Source organism: Wyeomyia smithii, chromosome 3 (assembly GCF_029784165.1).
Source record: "Wyeomyia smithii strain HCP4-BCI-WySm-NY-G18 chromosome 3, ASM2978416v1, whole genome shotgun sequence".
NCBI classification, from domain to species: domain Eukaryota; kingdom Metazoa; phylum Arthropoda; class Insecta; order Diptera; family Culicidae; genus Wyeomyia; species Wyeomyia smithii.
Window position 1 is genome coordinate 230,224,102 of NC_073696.1, and position 12,669 is coordinate 230,236,770.

A 12,669-nucleotide genomic window follows, 5' to 3' on the forward strand; every position below is an offset into this window, starting at 1 on the left:
AAAATGGCTAAGGTGCTATTTGGTAAATCGAACACTGTACATCGAAATCGGATCACAACATTCTGCATACTTTTCGAATCTATCGGGCGTTTCGCAGGGCGCAGTGTTCATAAATGACGCATTCTTATTACTACAAGACCAATTCCGAATGTTTTTTTTTGCGGAAATGAAGTTTTCTCGCAAACAAACTTAGAACCAACGAACCCAGTGAGCAATTAATCTGTGGTCTTTTGACACACTACTTTCTTTGCTAAGGGAAACAGAAATTCACAGGACCATCAAATCATCAAGGCACTGATTTGAAGTGATTTATCAGTAAAAAAACAAAAAAAAAATGTCTATGGAATCATTAACTTTATTTTCACACTCTAATCTAAAAATCAATTTGAAAATCTAAAATTTCCAAATCTAAAATTTTAGCTAAAAATCTTGAAACTTCAATCCTTTGGAAAATTCTAGTCCTCAGAACAACGAATCTCGAATCCTGGAGTCTCAAATAAAAATGTTTAGTGATGAAACCATAATTTAAAATTCAAAAACCTGAATTCTAAATCCAAAGCTCAGAGTCCAAAGATCGATATCTAAAGTCAAATGTACAACTCTGGAAGTTGAAGGTAGATAACAACAATAAGTCATCTTGCTGTATTCAATCATCACTGGAAGCTTGAAAACATTATAGTCATCTAGAAACTACGTGCAATAGAATTTAAAAAAATCTAGGTAGTCCATTTGTCCTGAAAACCTCGATTTTTTTCAATTAATTCACCTAGTTTATTTTAATAGTTTTCAGCAGTCGGAGGCAGTTGCTATGCTTTAAATAGTCATCTTTTTTGAGTAAGTGGTCGAATTCCGACGAAAATTTTGTATTATACTTCCCTACTATAAATCTCAATAATTTCATTTAGGAAAGTTATAAAAAAATGGGTCGAGATTTTAAGTTTAGTGATAAAAAGTGGCTTGCTGAATTCTATTGTGGTCTAATCAATTTCTGTTCATGTCAATATTTGGTTTCCTCAATCAGTGGTAAAAGTAGAAAAAGTTCCGCATACTCCCAGGCAAATTAGTACTTAAGTTGTCATTTCCGAGGATGTCTTGGATACGTGTTTGCATACATGATTGCCGAAGTTTCATTACATGTTGTCGCTACGTTCCGTCTAATATGTGAGAATAAAGAGTAGAAAAATATTCACACCCGAACAGTGATTCCATATCATACTTCACAAAATAGTTTTAGGTGCTCAAAATTTTTTGTGTTTTTGATTTTTTTGTGTAGGATTATAAAAATAGAAATATAAAGTTTTTTCAACTCAATAAACATCAAACTATAGTTTCACATGTCATAAACTCGAACTAGGAAATATTGATGCACGTTTCCCAAAAAAAAAGCCGAAGAAACCCCCACATTTGTTCGAAGTTGAATCTTATTATAATATTTGCCCCGTATCATTAACCGTAAGTGTTCAAAGTGCCTGCGTTATTTGCTACAACGGAAATAGAGTTACGCGGAGGCGAATAACGAAGATGTGTCCCGAGAAAGTTTCTTAATGTGTTGAAGTTGAAACGCATTTTGGCTGACAAACAATAAACATATTGAGTCATTCATGCGACCGAGAAAACTCTAATGTTCGAGGTGAGATAGATTATATCGGGTTCCTAAGTAATACAGAAGCAGTAGGGCGAATCAAACTGTACCTGGTGAACTGAATTCACAGCTCATAAATCGCGCATTGTAGAATAAAAGTTATTGTATTAATTTGCTATGAAATGTTTAAAAAACAATATAGTCTGGGCGAAAATCCTCTTAGGCAAAATCCTGCCCACGGTTGTGATTATGAAGTACGATGAGTTTCGTCTGATGGGTTCGGAAGTAATTGTAACGGCAGCAACAGTGGCAGCTTCGACGTTCGAAAATAACTCAAATCTAATGCAGCAGCAGTGAAAATTTAGAATTAATAACTTATGTGAAGGCAGAAAGCGTTTGAAGAAAGCCTCGAATTTCCAGCGTCCGGATGTTACAATGGGGCACTATATTTACACGTAATGTGTTTTGATTTATATCTTATGTGAGGCAAAATGCCGCGGTTTCGACCCAGAAATAAATCGTTGATTGTGGGTGCGAACACCACACGGCAAGATAAACGGAGAGACATTGGCAACAGACATTTCGAAAATAACACAGGTGAAAAGGTGATGACATAATGGCCGAAAAATCGAGAGCGTAAAATTAAGTTCCATAACATGCACCGCCCGAGAGCACCGTGTACAGACTGTGTTACGATAAGATCCTAATTTGAAGCAACTAATATTCCCTTTCTCAACAATCATTCCATTTGACCCTTGCAGTTCCAAATCGGCGAGGCGTGTTTTCTGTGTGTCTCCCAGTGACTACTACTACTACTACTACCACTACTACTAGAACTACAGCTAGCATAAGACCCCCCGTATCATTCCCGCAATCATCATTATCAGAGTAGCCTTGGCTCAAACATTGGTTTCCTATCCTCCCTAAACAACCGTGCTTCATTCGCATGGATAAGCACAGCAGGTCCAAGCCAACACTCGAGGACTACATCATCGACATGGAGACGCGGCCGCCCGACAGTCGGCAAATCTCCGACAAGGACGTCTGGGCCCAGCTGCACCAAAAGGAGGCCGATCTGCTGTTGGCGGCCGAACTCGGCAAGGCGCTGCTGGAGAAAAACGAGGAGCTGAAGAAGCAGCAGGAAAAGCTAATCGATGAATACTCGATCAAGCTAGAGGTGAGTGAACCACAATCGATTGATTTTTGTTTGTTTATTGGTATAAATCACGGTTTCTTTTCCTTTAAATTTTGGTTCAATGACGTAGTGCTCTAGCTCTGGAGGGTTAGTGCATCGACTCCGGTGTTAAAATTTGCAAAACAAAAAAGAAAAGCAACAAACATCCGTTGCTTTCCAAATGGGGCCCCCAAAATCGAGAGCAGTTTCGCAAGAAAACGTCAACCTTGGGCGAAGCAATGCGACGAACCGTCGCACAGTGGGACGGGAACAAATTTTCTTCACACAAACTGATGTTTTCCTCTTATTGAGTCCATCCCACTGTGCTCCGCCATCGCCGAGGCGCTGCTGGACTCCCCGAAACGATGCACGTTTTGGCGGTTGGTCGCCACAAACCGTGCTGTGGCTTTTCGCGCGGGAGCACGTTCCGCCTAATGTGGCTCGATAGAAAATAGAAACAATATTTTTTGTTGTATTTACTGGCGTCACGAGCAGACGACGAAAACGTTGACCAACCAACCGTTTTGTGCGCATCGTGACCAGTGGAATCGTTCGACGAAAGACTGCGATAATTTAATTATAATCCACATTTTGTCAACGTTTTGTTTAGCGCAGCACAATTTAACGAAAGGTGTTCGGGGGTCGGTCAAAGCGTTCTGACATTGGTTTAAGCGGTTTATGGCACTAGATTACTGGCGGGGTTTCCCCTCACGTTGTCGCTTTGTGTCAAACATTTTGTTCGCAAAGCGATACTATTTTTGCCGTTTATCCTCCTCGGGATACTTATCGCCACTCTAATCCGACTTCCGGCCGCTTTTTAGGAATCAAGGTTTATCCAAAGTCACTACACCGGTACATGGTTTACAATTCAACTAAGAACACGTACCTCGGTGTGTGATTACGAAACAACTCCGACTTCTCACTTCATTAATCTTTGATTCATTGCGAAACGTGGAAGTTCGGAAAACCGCCTACGCGCCGTTAGCTGTTTTTGATGAGATGTCATATCAATCCGATCTCCAGCAGACCGAAAACAGAACAAAACAATAGAGGTGCTTGCGGGGCCCTTGGAAGCTCGAGAACCAATCACTTGGAACACTAGGCTCCGTTAAGGTTGCTTGATTTTGTGTTCAAAGCTTGCAGGGGGTGGTGTTGTGGTGCTTTGCGGTTGACGTATCACAATTGCTCCACGATCGATGGCTGAGCTATATTGGGTTTTTATAGTGTTTGGAAAGTTCATTCTATTTTAGTTGTTGCGTAGAGCGATTTTGAACTCTATGATATTATAGGTAAACGATATTGTAGCCATTTTTTACCTTTTTGTAAAGTTTTTTTGTGGTACTAAAAAAATTTACAAAATGAGGTCCATTTTTTATGACATATTTTTTTCAGAAGCTGACCAACATTTACAAATTTTTCAATCATTTTTTTAATTACACTTAGAAGAGAAGACATCGGAGATTGCGGGTTCGTGTCCCGTCGGATGAGGAAAATATTTTCTAAGTTTAAGTTACACCTTCTACCCTTGTTCAATTTTCGTATCCTTGTAAAATTACTTACATTGCATACTTTACATTTTTTTTAATTTTCTAGTGCGGCCATCAGATATATACACAAAAAAACTGATTTGCCTATATGATCGTATCATCAATCTGTTTTTTTTTTTAATTTTAAATGAGATACACACGATTTTTGACTTATAAATCATGTGCGCCATTGCAGAATCCTTAATTTTTTTTTATCTAAAACAAGTTTATTTAGAGATAATGTTTTTCACGGAAAGTTTTTTTTTATTTTTTTGCATCTCAAATATGACCTATCTTTAAAAAAATATTTCTTAAATAGCTCAAACAGTCTTGCTAAAGTTGAAATTATCATTCAACATATCATGAAGAGTGATTAACAGCAATTTAAAAAAAATAGACCATTTGTCCAGTGACTTGCGCATATTTATTCCCAGGCTCCCCGTAAATCCTTTCTTCATGATACCTTTCATGATACCTTTCATGATACCCTTTCTTCATGGTAAGTAGAGAAAGGCAAACTAACAATGTCTCAGACTCGCTCCACGTTCAATGCAACCATAGGAAAGATCCAAAAAAGAGATATTAGCTGTGCGGTGCTGTTCTGTTGTTCGTTGTGTGCTGATTCGATGACGAGCATCAAGCACCAAATGCATGTTAGATGGGAAGCAAGAGTTACATTTTGGCTTCGCCCGCGATGCAACACGTGCTTCACCAAAGCTTGCCTTACCTTCGAGACGTCGAAGTAGTATAGGCTCATGGAAGCAACAATTAACTAGTTGATCTGTTATCAGTGCCGTGGTAGTGTAATCAGAAACGCATCTGACCGAAAATGGCCTGTTAGGACGGGCAGATATAATTTTTTTGATACTGATATAAACAATATCCTGACAGACTTATGGCGTCTGTGCTAGGCATATTCGCATGTGATTGGTTCTTTGCTCGCGGAAATTCGACATTGAAGCTTTTCATCAATTTAAGCTGCTGCACAATGATGTAATAATGAAAACTGAAGTATCACCAAATTGTCCATCATTTCGTCAATCCAACGACGTAATTATTATTGTAATCATGTGGTTACACAAGTATTACTGTTGAAATATTTTTCCGGACGTTACATCTTGATTTTAGTTTCTGCAGAACAAAACCTAATATACTGTGGTATGACGTAGTTTTACGTCAAAAACCGGAGCAAATAAGTGTATTCATATTAATATTATTTCAAGTTAAGTTGTGTTTTAGGTCACATTTTATCAACACAATTGTGTAGGCTGTGGTGCAAAGGGCTCTAGTAAATTGGGGCTATGATCGATTCGACTCAACATAATTATGATGCTCCCGACTCTGACTTTGGAAAATGCCAAGATTTTCCAGCAACTATTATTTTATAGGGTTACGGATAGAGATAGATAGACACGGAAAACATTATGATCAATAATTAATTATTCGATCGATTGAACGGAAAGGTACTTGTTGGATTATATTATTGTTATAGTCAATTGATTCTATCCATTTTCGTGATTCAAATCTATCTAAAAAGATTGTTACCTAAATTGTTACCATGGGTCGTTAATAGTTGTTCTATTTTTTCACAATTTCTTTCACTTTTTAGAAGAGTTTGAATAAATGAAACTACTTTTCAATAAAAAGAACCTGCCTATAAACTATACAATATAAAAAATAATTCAGACCTCTCCCATATAATCTCAGACTGTACTTCAAAGCAAGTGACTATTTTTTGAATTCTAAGCAACATTTATTACAGCCAACCTTTCATCACAGACTAACAGACATAAAACTTCCAACAAATTTGTAATAAAACCATCGTTCGGATAATACCAGTACTTTACGTTAGCAGCACCAGCATCAACTACTGCCGTGTCCGCACTGCGTCTTGTTTTCCGACACCAGCGCCAGCGTACGTGTATGTGTCAAGTTGGGAACCACAAAATATGTATGAGATTGCATGACAGCGCCCAGGCAGCGTTATCGCGCGATGACTTCAATTCGATTGGTAATTAGAGATGATCGTCTTTTGTGGCGATGAAGATAGGTACCAGTGCTACTTATGTTAGTCTGTGCTCTCATATTAAAATATTCTACAACTTGATATGAATGCTAGTTACTTCAATTATTTTCTCCAAACAAATTTTCATACATTAGGGAAACTGACAGTTTATCGGTTCCAATAACAATACGATTTAATGTTATGACTTTCCTCTTGAAAGGAAATTTTCTTATTATGTGCTGTATATAATTTTTGTTTTTCTTAAATTTTTCATGGAAATACAATTACAATCACGGTTATTTATCATTTTTAATAGTTTCCTGTTGTTTCGAAACTTTTTTTTTTAATTAAAAAAAGCAACACACATTTCAATTTAAAATTTAAAATATCATTTCAAAATTTTGAATTTGCGTAAAATCAAGGATAACCAATAATTTCTCTTCTATATACAAATTTACTTAAACGGAAAATCCCTTAGTTACCAGTGAGTAATTATTCGTCCAAAAATAAATAACTATATTGAGGGGACAAAAGAATGTTGAAACTTTCATTGTATTAGATTTTTTTTTGGAATCAGCTCACGAAATGTAAAAGGATCACCAATATTTCTTTCAAAGCTAAAATAAACATCATGGATATTTTGACTTGATAATCATAAAGGCATAAACTATTGTGTAAATATTTCAAAATATATTCGAACACTCATTAATATTCGCATTTAATCGTATTTTGTAAGAAGTTAATAAAAACTTTGCCGAAATGATGTTCAAGTTTCACCGGGAATGAATAGAATGCTTACAATCGTTTTGAAGATCCTTAGAAGAGTTACCAATTGTAAGAAAATATTCAATTCTGTACCAAATAATCGCCATTTGCGGGAAGTGGTATTTTTCTCATTTCATCCAAGGAAACCAGGGCTGAAGTGCATCGAGTGTTGAAAAAGATTTCATGATTGGTTCCGTCGCTTTATTTTCGTGGTGAAGACTGTCCACGTAGAGAAAGGTCAAAAACTTTCAAAGACGCGGAAATAGAAAAACTACTCGATGAGCACTCATGCAAAACGCAGTAACAGTTTACTTCAGTATAAGGAATTATCCGCCAAAACAGTCATGCGGACTACCGGTCTTGCTTCTACATCATAGGCTTGGCCAAATACTGTGGACACTTGCTCAAAAATCGAAAATCGATAAAATCCAATATGGTGGCTAATGGCGACCACAAACTTTGATGTTTGCAAGAAAAAGCCATTTGCATAATTTTGACTGGCTATGTTTTACAGCTCTGCTAGTATGAGGTTACATACAACATTATTTTTTTTAACTATATTTTACCTGATATAACATAAATTCAAGCATCAACGAATTTTGGTTCTTGTTAACTCTGAGTACTTTTGTCGATGACGATATCGCACCTTCCCAATCAAACGATTTTAACAAATGGGTAACACAAATATATCTGAACTTGTTAGAAATAACAAAACATGTAATATTCTCGATATGCCAGAATAATAAAAAGCACAGAATTATATCAAATTCAAAAATAAATGTGCCGTTTTAAATCTTGTCTAGTGAAGACGAGAACATGTGAAACTTGACAAAAAGGCGGAGCTTATTTTATAGCACTCTTCGGCTATAAAGGAGTGCTTTTGGTCAAACAAATTACATTTTTAATTATGTAGAAGCGCAGCGAATTGCGCCAGTATCAGCTGGTTTTCCGAATTCGCTTTCGGCTCAAACTAATCACTTGCCGGTTGGTCACATACCTCAACAATTGCGCGATAATTTTCAGTGTGTCGGTTGCGATCAGCATCATATCCAATTTAAAACAGCAAACAGTCCTTCTCAAGGCAACTAAACAAGTGATTGAGGATAAATAATTTTTTCGAAAGGTCTCAAGCGCTCACAGACTTCGTACTCCAGCACATCACAGAACGTAGAAATTGTTTCTTACTCCAAATCGTGGTGTTATACTTTGAAACGTTGTATTATTCTCGTACAATAGACTCCTAGCGTTCATTTAATTTAATTTCAAATTTATACATTCTTCTCAGCTAACCAATTTTCCGACCGTTTATAAATTCAATAACATGAAAAATATTTAAATGTCAACATATAATGTCAATATATCTCAATATGCCCATAAGAATTGTTGCGAAAGCAAAAGTCAATAGTTTCGAACCTTCAAAATTTAATTTTTAAACATATTTTAGTTACCAAATAAAATCATTGTGTCTCATAGTTTGCAATGAAAATGGCATGGAATTACCACCAAATCGCTATTAAATATTAATTATGAAGATTAATTCAAGAACTTAAGTACACCTAACTAATCGAAAAGTGATAAAAAGGACAATTAGGATCCATCAATAAATCCATATACCGTTAACAATAACTAACCATTTGAAAAACGTAATGTAATTGAGAGTAAATTTTTTGAAAAAAATATATTTTTCATATAAAATAATCGATTCAAAATTAAACCATGAGAGGGAAAGAGTCATTAAATAACATTAAAGACAGCGTAAACATGAACGTATTGATAAATGGGAAATCTAATAAAATGGATTATCAAAATAAGAAAGCAATTTTTCCAAATTCAATTGAAATGTTCAAAAATGAAAAAAGAAAAAATTTCGTCAAGATGCACTGGAAACGTGAAACTTTTTAACATATTTAATCAGAAATGTTCTCAATAAATCCCAATAATTAGGAAACAACAAATGTTAGATCAACGTGCCGACAGCAAGTCATGAAAAATACTAAAAATATATTTAAAAGAGTCTACGCAAAACTCGAAAAACCTTAGATTTTTTATATAATAATAAACATATAATATGTAAAACTGCAGTTTGATGCCTGATCGTAAGTCGCTGAAACTACGTTTTAGTGCGCTCTGCATTCGGATTGGTTTTTTTTTCTTTCTTTTCGAAGACATGTCTTGTAAGTTGGATGGCCTGAAACCTATCTAATGGATCAAATTCATTTTTTGTGATCAGTTTCAGTTTAAAAGTTCAGTTTCAGTTCAAAATAATCTGAATATCATTTTAAAAAAATGCGAGATCATTCTGAAATTACAAAAACGTACATGAAACGTAAAATAAAAAGACTTGACATCGAATTGGCGAGTTGTCATAAAGATTTATCTAATAAACATCAGAAAGCCACGAGGTAATCATTCGAGAGCAAAAAAAGGAAGGCGGTTGGCTTTTACTAAGATACTTAAATACTTTTTTCTTCCCCAAGAAAAACACAAACACAAATGCCCTAAATAAAAGATGCTATAATATAGTCTATTATCGGTGAAAATAGGCTGATAATAGGTGCTATTATCGCTAAAGATACATCTATGTAGTTAAAAAATTATGTCTAAAATTTAACTTTAAATAGCACAAAAATGATTTGCAAACTACAGAAGTCAACATTCATGTGAAGTTTGTTGAAAATATAATTCAAGCACACGAATAACAGTTCTTACCAAAAAATTCTCTCAATATCATAAAAATGTTATCAGATCAAATTTTCAACAGAAAATTGAAAAGCTTTTCTTAGTTTCACTAAATGGGAGATAGTATTACACGACTTTTCAAGTGGCATGAAAAATCTTCGAGAAACTATTTCAAAGTCACCAGAAAGAAAGAAAATAATTTCTAGTTTCCTAAAAACATTATGAATGTTTTGATTGTGTAACAGTAAAATTCGTTTTTTTTCAGATAAAAAAATTGTGTCAAACAACTTTTAGGTTGCGATCGTCAATACCAAAAATCATTGCGAAATGATCACCATATCTCAAAGATTTTAGCTAAGTTACCAAAACAAACGGAGCGTTGAAGGTGATAATTTTTTGTTACATTTTTGTCAGAAAACGAATTTCCAATCATAAGAGGAAAAATGCGTGTTGTTGACTTAGCCAACCTTTCTTATTTATGTATGTTATTTATGTATGTTACCAACAAATTGCGAAGTTCAGTATGAAAGCGATGCAGACTGTCAGTGTAGAAACATAAATTCCTCTTGAACCTTAGAACCAAAGCCTATGAGCAGCACCGATTGAGCTGAAATCGAATTGAAATTCAAATTTCTTTAACGGCTTGTAAGGCGCGTACTTGGTCCGTAACATAACCAGAGCGTGTTATTTCTGCCTAGGTGTCGATAAAACTCTAAAACTAAGCTACCAAATCGAAAGGGAAAAACAAATGATGTAAACTATAGCTGTGAAATTTTCTAGGTCGAATATTTTGTAATTCTCAACTGCAAAACGATTTGTTTTATGTCCAGGAATAAGATGAACAATCAATATAACCGTAAAAATGTCAAAGATGCATCGCGAAGATGTGACATTTGCTCTCATTCCTCATAATACCACCCAGGGGCACTCAGCAAAATCAGCCACTTTATTTTAATGACAATGAAAATGGTAGACACTACGGTCTCCGTAACGGTTTTCTCTTTCTTTTTCACCGGCAAAGCGCGCCGATTATTGGCCTGATAATAATCCTCCGAGAGGCATTCAGCTCACATCTCATCATAAGGAGGGAAAGAGCACTGACTGACTGGCTTGGGTTGTTATTGTGGGCCTGCATAACCCCGATGGCATCGGCCCGTTATGCAATAGGAAAGCGTTCCCTCGTTTCGCATATCGCTCTCAGATTCGATTGCACGACGTGGTAATGATCGTAACTTGAGAGCTCATTAGTTTATAACCACACACGTGTGAGTGGTTTCTTTTCGGTTTTTCGTTGCTACTGTTTTGGGTTGTATCAGAGCGTCAATGCATCACATATCGACACACGACGATGTAAGGCGGTGGGTGGCAATCAATGTCGTTGTGGCATTATGCCATCCCCGTGGGGCTGATCCATCAGATCGTGATCAGTCCGATGGAGCTTTTTAACCCAGCGATTTTTTTTTGCGTGTTGTCAACCTAATGTGTTGAGGCAATTAATAAAGTTAACTGTTGTTGTTTTCTTACGCTACTGACAGATTGATTATCTAAACAAACAAGAAATCGAAAGCATCAAAGCCTAAATGGTTGTCACATCCTCCGGTAATACCAACTGCATTGATGTGTTGCCATGATACCGTGTCTAGCTAATGGCTTCTGGAAAAAACAATGTATTTTAGCGATGCAGTACCAGAGACTTTATATCGAATGGTAAAGATCTTCTGTACAAAATACTGCTAAGCGAAGCTTTGGCACGGGAAATCCTCTCCCAGCAGCGAAACAAGACGGAATGGCTTGCATAACAATCCGACTAAATGACCATTATTAACGCATGGTGGTTCGCATATGAGCCGAAACAAGTGCCTGCAATTGCTGTTGCTGGAAATTCGCAACTTAAAGGCGAAAAAGTAGCCGAACAAAGGTATCTTCCTGCTTCGTCTTGCTGGCTGGTAGAGAAATTCCAATTAGCTTCTCGAAGGTAAAAACTAATAGCTTAATTTAAGAAGTAAGTGCCATTTTATTTTCACTACTGTGTTGGGCGTAACGTTTTTTTTTATAACTTTCATATTATGGTTATTAAAGTTACTCACACAATATAATTATTTAATATATTAATACATTTCGTTTGCATTTGATTGCATAATTGAAACAAACTTCAAGATGTAATTTTTTTTTTTTACAATGACACACGTCTCGTCAAACCGTGTGTCACAAAGCCAGCTCAATATAAATTAGTTAAATTAGAGCTTGAAATGAGCGGTTCAAATGCTTTTTTCAAACATATGTAGGTACTCATATACATATGCGTCATTATGAATTGTGAAATGACATGTAATATCCCACAAATTAATATCAAAAGTCTAGAATTCAAAGTCAGATTTTCAAGACCAAAAAATCCAAAATAGGAATTAAAATATATAAAAATAACGATTGGAAATTCAAAAATTCTTCCGACCAGAACTAATTGAACTGGAAGTCAAAATTAAAAATCCAAGAACCTAATTCCGAATTTGCATTTTCAAACCCGAAGCTGAAAAAAATGCAATGCATTTTATTTCGAAAATCCAACATTTCCAAAACTTAAAAAATAATCATAGACAGTGAAAGAAAGGTAAAAATTTGAAAAAAGAAAATACACTAAAGTCGCTTTTTACGCGGGGGATACGGGCCGCGTAAAAAGAAACCGCGTAAAAAAAACCGCGTAAATTCCGGAATCCGCGTAAAAAAACCGCGTAAATTCCGGAATCCGCGTAAAAAAACCGCGTAAATTCCGGAATCCGCGTAAAAAAAACCGCGTAAATTCCGGAATCCGCGTAAAAAAACCGCGTAAATGCCGGAATCCGCGTAAAAAAAAACCATCGTTAATTTTGCATTCCGAGTGAAGGGGAACCGAAATACGGGCAAAAAAAAACGCGTAAATTCCGGAATCCGCGTAGAAAAA

General features: G+C 35.9%; 1 protein-coding gene across 4 annotated transcripts in view; it reads left to right on the forward strand.

Annotated features, from left to right (window-relative positions):
- The window catches only part of LOC129729882 (bicaudal D-related protein homolog), an 87,412-nt gene that overhangs the window by 25,656 nt on the left and 49,087 nt on the right, over nt 1-12,669 (forward strand). For 2 of the 4 annotated variants that reach the window (XM_055688754.1, XM_055688752.1), the window contains exon 2: nt 2,344-2,759. In XM_055688754.1, coding sequence (XP_055544729.1) covers nt 2,529-2,759 — 231 coding nt within the window. In that variant the 5' untranslated portion in view covers nt 2,344-2,528. Of the gene's footprint in view, nt 1-1,838; nt 2,038-2,343; nt 2,760-12,669 lie in introns of those variants that run through there. The other 2 variants (XM_055688755.1, XM_055688756.1) reach the window with 2 other exon arrangements.